This window comes from Suricata suricatta, chromosome 6 (assembly GCF_006229205.1).
Source record: "Suricata suricatta isolate VVHF042 chromosome 6, meerkat_22Aug2017_6uvM2_HiC, whole genome shotgun sequence".
Lineage (NCBI taxonomy): Eukaryota > Metazoa > Chordata > Mammalia > Carnivora > Herpestidae > Suricata > Suricata suricatta.
The window spans coordinates 52,954,760-52,967,614 of record NC_043705.1 but is presented as its reverse complement, the minus strand read 5'-3'; the positions used below and the strand labels follow the sequence as shown (position 1 = coordinate 52,967,614).

The window sequence follows — 12,855 nt, the reverse complement described above, 5'->3', positions numbered from 1 at the left end:
CCATGCAGCTTCTGCAGTTAGGTATGGCCATGAAATTTTAATTCTTGTCAAAAGCATGTGAGCACGAGCACCTGGGTGGCTCAATAGGTTAAGCGACAGACTTCAGCTCAGGTCATGATCTTGTGGTTCCTGAGATGTGCCCCACGTAGGGGTGCTGACAGCTCAGAGCCTGGAGCCTGCTTCGGTTTCTGGGTCTCCCTCTCTCCTTCTGTCCCTCCCCTGCTCATACACTGTCTCTGTCTCTCAAAAATAAATAAACATTAAAAATATTTTTAAAAAAAGAAGCATGTGAGCTGACGTAATGTGTGGAATTTTTCTTTCACTTGTTGAATAGCAAATTACTTGCCTTTGAATTTTTTCCCTCATTCTTTCTTCCTTACTGGGGGCTGGAATATAGACTGGAGGTAATCCCGTCTTGTAAACCAGATAAGGATAACACTTGGGTGATGAAAGAATACCACTATGTGGAACCTGAGTCCGTAAATTACTACAGTGAGCAGAACCACCAATCAGTTGGGACTATTTTTTTTATGTTTATTTATTTATTTATGAGAGAGAGAGAGCTTGAGTGGGGGAGGAGCAGAGAGAGAGGGAGACACAGAATCTGAAGCAGGCTCCAGGCTCTGAGCTGTCAGCACAGAACTCGAGATGGGGCTTGAACCCATAGAACTGCAAGATAATGACTGGAGCTGAAGTTGGACGCATAACCAACTGAGCCACCCAGGTGCCCCAGGAATACTTATTGTGTGAGAAAGAAATAAACTCTTATCTGATCTGAAGCACTGTATTTTGGGATCTCTTGGGCCAGCTAGTTAGCCTATAGAATTCCTATACGAATGAAATATTAAATGCTAATACAAGGGAAGACATTCTTTTTCTATCATAATCAAAGAAAGGCAAATTAAAATAACCATGAAATAATATTTGGACACTACCAGCAGAAACCAAAGGATTGATAAAATTAATAAAATCTAATTTTATTTTATTTTATGTTTGTTTTCTTTTTTTTTTTTTTTTGAGAGAGAGAGAGAGACAAGGTGAGCAGGGGAGGGTCGGAGAGAGAGGGAGATACAGAATCTGAAGGAGGCTCCAGGCTCTGAGCTAGCTGTCAGCACAGAACGTGATATGGGGCTCGAACCCACAAACTGTGAGATCATGGCCTGAGCCGAAGCCAGACACCTAACCAACTGAGCCACGTAGGCGCCCCTAAAATCTAATTTTAAACAAGTATGTGAGGAAACTAGCACTCTTGTGTTGAAAATGTAAAACTACAATCTTTGATGAAAACAAGAGGACAAGAGTATAAAGATATATAAATAAGAACAATCATCTCAAGGCTATATATAAAAACAAACAACTGAAACCCATGTGGGATAATGCAAACAAATTATGGTACTTCCATACATTAGAATGCTATGATGCACTAAAAATGCTAATTTGGAGGGGTGCCTGGGTGGCTAAGTCAGTTAGACATCCAACGGTCATGATCTCACAGTTTTTGAGTTTGAACCACGTCTGTGCTGATAGCTCAGAGCCTGGAGCCTGCTTCAGATTCTGTGTCTCCCTCTCTCTCTGCCCCTCCCCTGCTCCTGCTCTCTGTCTCTCAAAAAGTGAATAAATGTTAAAAAAATTTTTTTATTGATAATTTGAGAAGACAAAGGCAAGTGATCTTTCTTTATGAGAGCAGACCACTTACCACGTAAGATAAAAAATTAGCTGGTACTCTAGGAAAGCAAATATGAAAAAAAAAGATACATTATAATTTGGCAAAGAAAACAAAAAATTTGGCACCTCTGAACTCTATACGAGAAGAATGGTTTGGCATAGATTCATATAATTTTATCATCATGTCACGGCCTAAACTGCTTTGTTAAATTGAATCAGATTTTGATAGAGGATAAAACTGGCTTTAAAAGAAAACTTTATTCAAAAAGATTTAAAAAATAAAATATAAAAGTAAACTTTAGTTTAACCAGCAAAACCTTGATTACTCTGCATTCTCAATCTACTACATGATGCCCGATAGTGTTGCTTTACTCAAACTTTTCTCTTGAAATAGCTTTTAAATACCAAAAGAAACTCTTGAGTATTTACTCCCTGAAGACACTGAAAAAGGAAAAAGCCTCCAAATTTTTAGAAGTCTGGTGTTTTATCTTACAAATTCATGCACATTTGGCATTCTAGCCTAGTTTCAGTACAACACAATTATGTTTTAAATTGCTTTATAATTTAATTAGTTAACATGTTTCCCAAAATCTTTTTTGCAAAATCAGCATTGAAGAAAACATACCACATTTATCTTGTGGCCTTTAGCGGCTGCAAAGTAGGTGTATAATAAAAAGAACATAAACTTTGGATTAAATCCTAGCCCTGAGGCTAGACAAGTTATTTACCCTAATTAAAGTTCCATTAACTCTTCTGTATAATAGAGAAGACAATGCCTAGGTATGGGGTCTTTATGTAAAAGAGCAGAGCAATATTTAACAAAGTAGCATATTTGTTAAATTTTATGCTTTACAATATAATGAACATTTAGATTTTATCTTGTTTTCAGTTGTGACTTGACCCTGATGCATTTTTAACTATCAACTGCTATTCTACCACCTTCCACTTTATTTAGCAATTAAATTAATACCTGTAATTGTGCTTTCCTTAGCTGTTGGCTGGTAATTTGAGCTTTATGTTGCATCATAGTTTCAATTCGTTGGTTGACTTGCTTTTCCTTCTTGAGCTCATTTCCATAAAATCTGGACCCCTTCATAAGAAAACAAAACGAAGCATAAGAAAGTGTCAGAAGCAAAGCATCACTGTAGTATAGCCATGGTAGCTACGTGTATAGACTAGAGTCACAATAACTGAGTTCAAAACTTAGCTCACTACTTGGTAGCTGGGTGACCCTAAAACTACCTAATCTTTCTATGTCTCAATTTCCTTACCTGCAAAATGAATTTATAGTTACCTGCATCATAGGCTTATTGAGGCAGTAATTATATACTTCAAACTCTGAGAAGAGTACAGATCTGCACTCGGAAAATAACAATGTGTCCTAGACAGTATCCATGGGGCATATCCAAGGCCTCAGTCATTTGGGTTATCAGTTATCTCCTTTACTTTTACTTAAAAAGTATTTACAAAAATTTAGGGTGCCTGGATGGCTCTGTCTGAAGCATCCAACTTCAGCTCAGGTCCTGTTTCATGGCTCATGCTGCCAGCTCAGAGCCTGGAGCCTGCTGCAGATTCTGTGTCTCCCTCTCTCTCTCTGCCCCTCCCTCGCTTGCACTTTGTCTCTCAAAAGTGAGTAAGGACTAAAAAAATTTTTTAAAGAAGATATACAAAATTTTAATGTCAGCCATTACCATTAGTTAATGTAGTAACATTTTCTACAAGAAAATGTAGAAAATCACTTTTAGAAAATGATTTAGAAAATCATTCCTTTGCTGAACGTAACATCTAAACATTCATCAGGGTGATGGACTTTTTTAAAATGTTTATTTATTGAGAGAAAGACAGAGACAGAGAACGAACAAGAGGAAGCAAGAAGCAGGGGAGGGGCAGACAGAGAGAGAGAGAGAAAGAGAGAGAGAGAGAGAGAGAGAGAGAGAGAGAGAGAGAGAGAGAGAGAGAGAGAATCCCAAGAGGCTCTGCACTGTCAGCAAAGAGCGTGATACTGGGCTTGATCCCATTAACCCTGAGATCATGACCTGAACCCAAACCAAGAGTCAGACACAACCAACTGAGCCACCTAGGTGTCCTAGGTTGATGGACATTTAGATTATTTTTACTTTTTGGCTTTTATGAGAAATGCTGGAATGAACATTCATATATACATTTTTGCATGGACGTATGTTTTCATTTTCCTTAGGTACCCAGGAGTGGAATCTCTGTGTCATATGGTAACTTCATTCTAAACCTTCTGAGAAACTGCCAGACTGTTTTCCAAAGTGGCAGACCATTTTACAATCCCACCAGCAAAGTATGAGGATTATAATTTTTCTATGTCCTTGTCAAAATTTGTTATTGTCTGTCTTATAGCCATTCTAGGTTATAAGAGTGTGAATTGTACCTCACTGTGGTTTTTTCATTTCTTTTCATGTGCTTATGGGCCATTTTTATATCTTTAGTGAAAATCTATTTATATTTTTTGCCCATTTTTAATTAGGTTGTCTTACTAACAATTTGTAAGAATTCTCTGTATATTCTAGATGTAAGTCCTTTATCAGAAAAGTATTTTGCAAATATTTTATACTACTATGTTCCTTATCATTTCATTTTTTAATTGCATCTTTTGAGGTGCTGACATTTTCAAATCTGATAAGTCTAACTTCTCAACTTTTTCTTTTATTGCATGTATTAATTTATTGTTGTACCTAAGAAATGCTTTTATTTTTATTGTTGTATCTAAGAAATGCTTGCCTAACCAAAAGTCTCAAAGACTTTCTCATATATTCATTAAAGCTTTACTGCTTTAGCTTTTACATTTAACTTGATTTGGGGTTAAATTTGTATATGGTGTGAAGTGAGGGTTTAAGTTCATCTTTTTTTTGCATGTGGCTATCCAGCTGTTCCAGCATCATGTGCTAAAGAGACAAACCTTCTGCCTTGGTACTTCCATCAGTACCAAGACAAAAATGAATAAAGTATCAACACAAAGATTTACTTCTGGACTCTTAATTCTACCCCATTATTCAATATGTCTAGCCTATGGCTGTACCACACTATCTTGATAACTGCAGCTTTATAGCATATTCTTAAACAGGAAAGCCAAAGACCTTACTGTTTGTTCCTTTTCAAAATTGTTTTCGCTATTTTGGGTGTTTCATATTTCCATATAAATTTTAGGGTCTATTTTATCAATTTTGGCAGAAAAAAAGCCCCTTGAATTTGGATGAGGAATTACTTTGAATCTATAGATCAATTTGGGGAGAACCACCCTCTTAACAATGTTGAGTCTTCTCATTCTTGAACATGGGATGATTCCATTTTTAGATCTTTACTTTCCCTCAACAAACTTTTGTTATTTATCAGGGCACAACTGTTGCACTCCTTTCAAAATCCTTAAGAGTTTCTATCAATAAACATCATGCTTTTGTGAAGAGATAATTTTAGTTCTTCTTTTCCCATCTAGATGCCTTTTATTTCTTTGTATTACCTGACTACACTGGCTAGAACTTTCAGAACTATGTTGAATAGAAGATATGAGAGTGAACTTCCTTGCCTTCTTCCAAATTTTAGGAGAAAAGTACATTCTTGGAATAAACCCCACTTGGTCATGGAACATCATCTTCCTTTTTTTTATACTGTTGGATTTAGTTTGCTAACATTTTTTTGAGGACTTTTATATTTACAATGATTTATAATATTCAGCTTGTCTGGCTACGGTATCAAGGTAATACTGGTCTCATAAAATGAGTTGGTAAATGTTACATACTTATTTATTTTCTGGAAGAACTTGTGGAATACTGTTATTATTTCTTCTTTTTTTAATGTTTATTATTTTTTTCCAAATGGTTATTTTTAGAATTTTTAATTTTTTTTAACATTTATTCATTTTTGAGAGAGAGAGAGTGCAAGTGGGGGAGGGGCAAAGAGAGAGGGAGACACTGAATCTGAAGCAGGTTCCAGGCTCTGAGCTGTCAGCACAGAGCCAACCTCGGGGCTTGAACACAACCCACAAGCAGTGCGATCATGACCTGAGCAGAAGTTGAACACTTAACCGACTGAGCCACCCAGGTGCACCTCTTTATTTATTTTTGAAAGAGGGAGAGACAAAGCATGAGCAGGGGAGGGGCTGAGAGAGAGGGAAACACAGAATCCAAAGGAAGATCCAGGCTCTGAGCTGTCAGTACAGAACCCAATGCAGAGCTTGAACTTGTGGACTGTGAGATCATGACCTGAGCCAAAGTCGGACACTTAACCAACTGGGCCACCCAGGAGCCCCAGTATTAATTCTTCTTAAATGTCAGATAAAATTCACCACTTAAGCCATCTTGACCTGTTTTTTTGTTTGCTTTTTTTGCAGGGGGGGGGGGTGTTGGTTTGTTTTTTTGCAGGCAGGAAGGGGGAGATTTTTAATTTAATTTCTTTCCTTATTAAAGGCTATTTAGATTTTCCATATTTTCTTGAGTTTGGGAAAACTATAAGTTTCTAGAAATTTGTCCAGTTTATTGGGATTTGTTTTAAAATATTCCATCTTCTACCTCCAAAATTCAGTACGGAGGGTTGAGATAGATGAAATAATATTTGCAAATATGATGATGTCTGTTGATGCTGGGTAATGATTACTTAGGAATTCACTTTAGTATCTAATTTTCTGTATGTTTATAATTTTCTGATAGGGGCATCTGGGTGGCTTAGGTGGTTGGGCATCTGACTCTTGATTTCAGCTCAGGTCATGAACCCAGGGTCATGGGATTGAGCCCCATTAAGCTCTGTGCTCGGCATGGAGTCTGCTTAAGATACTCTCCCTCTCTCCATCTGCCTGTCTCCCTGACTCACATTCTCTCTAAAAAAAAAAACTAAAACTAAAAAAAGTGTTTCTGATAAAAATTTGACAGAAGTTGAATTTCTGGGAAGCAGTAAGTATTAGAAAATTTCAATTTAAAAGATATTTATGATGAACTCCCCAACGCCCCCACACTAGAGAATATATATTATATAAAAAATATAAATATCTTAACATATATTGATATGTAAAATATATATAAGGTATATACTTTATGTGATTGATACATATCAACCAGGTGATATGTATATACAGCTGACTTCTGAACATAATGGGTTTGAACTGCAGCAGGCTAACTCATACATGGATTTTTTTCAATAATTGTAAATACACTCTTTCTTGCTTACAATTTGTTTAACATTTTCTTCACTCCAGCTTACTTTAAGAATACAGTATAATAATACACATAATGTACAAAATTTGTATTAATCGACTGTTTATGTTACTGGTAAGGCTCCTAGTCAATGGTAGGCTATTAGCAGTTAGCTTGTGAGGAGTCAAAAGTTTTATGTAGATTTTCAATTGTGTGACAACGTCTGTGTGTGTGTGTGTCTGGGAGGGGGGGGTCAGTGCTCCTAATCCTCACACTGTTCAATGGTCAACTGTATACCATATACAACTTATACGGAAGAGCAAAGTTTCAAGAATATCTAAGATACTCATGAAAAAGAATAAAGAGCAAAAAAGAACTTGTTCTAGCAGTTATCAAGACTTACTATAATTAATTTACTATAATACTGTAATTAATGTCATGCTGTAATGACGTGATAACAAACAATCTAGTGGAACAGAAGAAAGCACTGCAGATCGGTGAGACACGGATGAACTATTTAATAAGTGTTACTGGGACACAGAAAAGAGAAAGGAAAGATAAAATCTAGGATGACTTAAATATTCTATCTCTTAACCTGAAGACTAGGATCATATGTTTTAATTCATTTTTTTTAAGTTTTATGATGAAATTTTCAAAAAAGCCTCAGAGAATACAGATTAGTACAATAAACATATATATAAAACTATCACTGAGATTTAACAACTAACATTTTGCCCAATTTCCTTCACTGATTTTTTTAAAAGTGAACTGTTTTAAATTACAGATATAATAACATTTAGCTGTTCTATAGTGTTTTAGTATGCATCTTGAAAAATAAGGCCATTTTCCTATGTAATCATAATAGCATTTTCAAAGCTAAAATAATGAACAATAATTTCTTAATACAATCTAGTACCCTGTCCACATTCGAATTCCCTTAACTGTTCCAAATATATTTGTTCAAACCAAGATCCAACCAGGGTCCATATATTATGTTGCTTACTTCATCTCAATTTTTTTACTTTTAAAACTGTATCTATATTTTATACACTTAAAAAATTATTTTTCCCTCCATTTTTATTTTGGGATTTCTAAATCTTCCAACATTTGAAAGAATAATACAAAGAACATCCATATGTCCTCACCTAGATTCACCAACTATTAATATCCTGCTACATTCAGTTTCTCCCACAACTCCTATGAATACACAGTACACATACCCTCATTCCAATATGCCCTGCACAAACATGTATGCATGTGTGTGCACACACACACTCCTCCCCTTCTTTTTGGTTAAACAATTTAAAAGTAAGCTGCTGTAGATATCAGCATGCATTTCTTTAAAATAAGGATATTCTCTTAAATTTTACCTTTCTGCATGGATATTTATTTCATAATACATAAATAAAAATATTAGAAGAAAATATTTATGACCTTGGAGAAAGCCATATGCAGTTGACTAATTCAAGTACACATGAAAAATCAAACAAGGTGGCTTAGTTGGTGAAGTGTTGAGCTGTTGTCGTGATCTTACTGTTCACTCCATGCTAACAGCACGAGCCTCCTTGGGATTCTCTCTCTCCCTCTCTTTGTGTCCCTCCTCTGCTCACACATGTTCTCTCTCTCAAAATAAATAAACTTAAAATAAAAAGGGAAACAGAAAGCTTCTGCAAAGGATAAATTATCACAAAGTCAAACAATATATAATAATCTAATGGAAAATTATGCAAATGACAAGAGACACCTTATAAAAAAGGAAAATACAAGTGGCTTTTTAAACATGTGCAAAGATACACCATCTCACTTTTCATAGGAGAAATGCAAATTAAGTCTACACTATATTACTAGAGACAGGAAAATCCAAAAGCTTAGTAACACACAGTGCCGGCACAGTTGCAGAAATATTGGCAGTGAAAATTTAAATCAATACGTCCACTATGGAGGGCAATTGGGCAATTCATAAAAATTCCATACGTGAGGCACCTGAGTGGCACAGCCGGTTAAGCATCTAACTCTTGATTTGGGCTCAGGTCACGACCTCGCAGTTAGGGAGTTCGAGCCCTGTGTTGGGCTCTGTGCTGTCAGCAGAGCTTGCAATTCTCTCTCTTCTTCTCTCTCTGCCCCTCCCTTGGTTGTGCTCTCTTTCCAAGTAAATAAAAACATTAAAAAAAAATTCCACATGCATATATCCTTTTTTGTTATCTGTATTTGGTGGAATAATTCTACTTCTAGAATCTCTCTTTTGTTTTACCTGCACATGTGTAAAGTTGTGAAATACAAGGTTATTCACTGTAGTATTGTTGGTAAAAACAAAAAACTAGAAATGACATACAGGCTCAGAAATAAACATTCTGCCTGGTTCAATGAATTATATTATATCCACACATGCAGGCATGAAGAATGAAGATCTTTACTCATATGGAAAGACTTCTAAGTTACATTAATGAAACACATGCATATTATGTGTACATGAAGCAGAAAACTAGACAGCCAGAGGAAGAGCAACAGAACAGAAGGCAGATTATTCCATACCCATTTGTTGTAACAAGCTACATTAAAATATTAAAAATTAATATAAAAAATATTTACAACGCTTGATTTTCTTTTAAACAGAAAGTTAAGCTACTAAATTAGTGATATCAAAAGAAACAATAAACATACCTTTGTGGCTTCCATTATAATCTTGTTAATCTTCTCTTTATCTAATCCTTCCATTCCAGCTTTATTATCATTAAGTCCCATCCTATGTAGAAGATCATCTTTGTAACTGTCATTCTTCTCCTTGGTGCTATCCATGGTATAAACTTAAAGCTTTTTTTATTATCTGAAAAAGCACACAAAATAAACACTGCTTTTCAAAGCATTCATGGTGAGGAGGTGAACACTTAAAAGTTAAAATGATAAAGAATAAGCAAAATAAGAAAAACATTTAAGAATTCAAAAATTTTTAGCCATTGAGAAATTATCTTTTAAATGTTTATTTATTTATTTGTTTATTTATTTTGAGAGAGATTGAGTGTGAGTGGAGGTGGGGCAGAGTGAGGAGAGAGAATCCCAAGCAGGTTCTACACTATCAGCACAGAGCCTGATGCAAGGCTCGAACTCATGAACTGTGAGATCATGACTTGAGCAGAATCAATCAAACCTCAACCAACTGAGCCACCCAGGAGCTCCGAGAAATTATTATTACTCGGATTTTAAAATTACTATCCAAAGATTATTGTACTCTCAGAAGGAAGAAAAGAATTAACATTTCCTGCAAGTTTTGTGTCAGCCACTAGGCTAGGCACTTTATGCTTGAATCTCACGCAATGGCCCTGCCCTGAAAGGTAAATTTCATTACCCACAATATAAAGAGAGAAGAAATCTGAGGCTTAGAACATATCTACTGACACAAATTGGCTAATAGTGACAATATCTGTGCTGAAACCCAGACCTACATCCAAAGTTCATGTTTTTTTATATATTAACATACTGTACAGGAAACAAATATGAAATAACCATCTACTAAACATGTCAAGTTCAATAACACATATTACACTCTGTGTACAGAGCGCCATTTCTTTTTTTTTTTTTAAGGTTTATTTACTTATTTTGAAGGAGTCTGAGAGACAGTGGGAGCAAGGGAGGGCCAGAGAGAGAGAAGAAAGGGAATCCTAAACAGGCTTCGTGGCTCAGGGCAGAGCCCAATGCAGGACTTAAACTCACAAACCATAATATCATGACTTGAGCTGAAACCAAGAGTCAAACACCCAACCAGCTACCCTGGCACCCCAGAGCTCCATTTCTTAAGGCAGTGAAAAAATACAGACAAAATAACGATCTATTCACTTCTGGGAAATTAGTACATTTTACAATGTTATGTCACTTCTAAGGTTAAGAAAAATCCTCTCAAATAATAATTCTTTTATTTTTAAGTAAGCTCCACACCCGACATGGGGCTTGAGCTCATGACCCTGAGACCAAGAGTCACCTTCTCCACTGACTGAGCCATGAGCCAGTCAGACACCCCAAATAATAATTCTTTAGTATCTTTAAATAATTCTTTATAATTTACTTTCATGTTTATTAGTTTTTAAAAATTTAATAATCATGCAAGACAGATTTGGTTATTCTCATGTTAGGGAGATGCAAATCAGAGTTTCAGGAAGGTTGAATGAATTGGCCATTGTAAGTCTACTAATAAGCAAAAGAAAGAACTGGGATATGAAACCAAGTCTAATACAGCTGCCATAACATCACAGCCACTTTCAATTTGGGGTTTATGTAGGCTACAAAGAAATGACCAAGTAAACAGCTGTCATGAATCTAAAACAAACTATGCCAGCAATTTCTTATTTGCATGATGTAGAGAAGGCAAATTTATTCGATGCTGCTTGAGAGCCTTTTCCTTTTTATTAAGTTGACATTCATCACCACACATACTTACAGTTTCTTTTCTTGTGATAAGAACTTTTAAGATCTAATCTCTTAGCAATTTTCAAATATACAATACAATATTAACTATAGTCACCATTTTGCCCATTATACCCTATGACTTACTCATCTAACAAACTGAAATGTGTATGTACCTTTTGATCACCTTTACCCATTTCGCCTACTCCCACCCCACCTCTAGCAACACCAAACTGTTTTCTGCATGTATGAGTTAAGGTTGTCTTTTTGTTTGTGTGTTCTGATTACACATGAGATAAATAAATTAGAGGGTCAGAGAGTAGGAACCAGATATTCGTATTTTTAAGGCATGCCCAGGTTATCCCAACGTGCCCCCAAGTGTAAGAACCACTGGTGCTGTTATTTCCCAGTGCTCATGGGAATATAGGCTAGTTTTCTGTTTTTATCATTTGATTTTTCTCTTCCCCTATCTGAGTCAGCCTAATAACACCCTATATTTTTGTCTTACACTTTAGTAATTCAGTTACTTTTCATTTTCTAATAAAACTGGGGAATGTAATTCATTCATATTTTCCTGAACACTATTGAAGCTTAAAGAGGTTGAATGCACAAATCTTACATTTAAACTGCCTTCTTTAAAAAAATGAATTGTATAGGGGCAACTGGGTGGCTCAGTCGGTTGGGCATCTGACTTTGGCTCAGGTCATGATCTCACAGTCCCTGGGTTCGAGTCCTGTGTCAGGCTCTGTGCTGACAGCTCAGAGCCTGACGCCCGCTTCAAATTCTGTGTCTCCTCTCTCTCTCTGCCCATCCCCTGCTCACTTGCTGCCTCTCTCTCAAAAGACATAAAAAAATTTTTAAAAATTATAAAAAATGAAATGTATAAAAGAACAGAAACATTTATTGAAGGCCCGCTATTTCACAAAGAATATATTACTTAGCCCAAAAACTCTACGGAGAATTGCTTTTGGTCCCTAACTGGGTCAGAAAAACTGGGTTATCATTAGCAACACTTGCACCAGGCAAAGCTGTGAAATAGGTAAAGTTAGTTTTCAGCTACCTTTCTGTCTTGTTGATGCCCAATTACCAAGCCTAGTTTCGTGAGGATAGTTTAGTATCCTCTACATTTTAAGAAGTTCCAAGTTTATAGCTGCAGTCCAAATCCCCGTCTGGCATCCTAAATGTAACATGTCCAAAACCGATCTCACCTGCCTCCATCCCTGAAAACTTCCATGCAGCCTTCCTCATCTCAGTTCAGGGCAACTCCAATCCCTTCCAACTGCTCATGAAAAGAATCTGGAGTCATACTTGACCTCCCTCTTTCCCATATGCCACCCATCCAAATATTTGGCAAATCCTGTGCACTCTGCTTTCAAAATGCATCCTGAATTTAACCACTTCTCACTACTGTCCTTGCTTTCAGGCTAGTGTGAACCACCATTATCTCTTGCCTGGATTAATGTAATAGTCTGTTAAATAGTCTGTTTCTGCCCTCCATGAAATCAATTATCAAACCAGTAGCCCAAATGATTCTTCTAAATCACAAGTTAGGTCACAATTACTCCTCTGCTGAAAACTGTACAATGTATTCTTACTGCAGAATAAAAACAAAGTCCCAACAGAATCTGGATCCCAATTACCTGTC

At 36.2% G+C, this 12,855-nt stretch overlaps 1 protein-coding gene across 2 annotated transcripts in view; it reads right to left on the bottom strand.

The window, feature by feature from the left end:
* The window catches only part of POLK (DNA polymerase kappa), a 73,023-nt gene that overhangs the window by 35,568 nt on the left and 24,600 nt on the right, over positions 1–12,855 (bottom strand). For both annotated transcript variants that reach the window (XM_029942448.1, XM_029942449.1), the window contains exons 2-3: positions 9,477–9,639; positions 2,636–2,755 (exon numbers count right to left, since the gene is read on the bottom strand). In XM_029942448.1, the coding sequence (XP_029798308.1) occupies positions 2,636–2,755; positions 9,477–9,611 (255 nt within the window). In that variant the 5' untranslated portion in view covers positions 9,612–9,639. The remainder of the gene's footprint in view (positions 1–2,635; positions 2,756–9,476; positions 9,640–12,855) is intronic.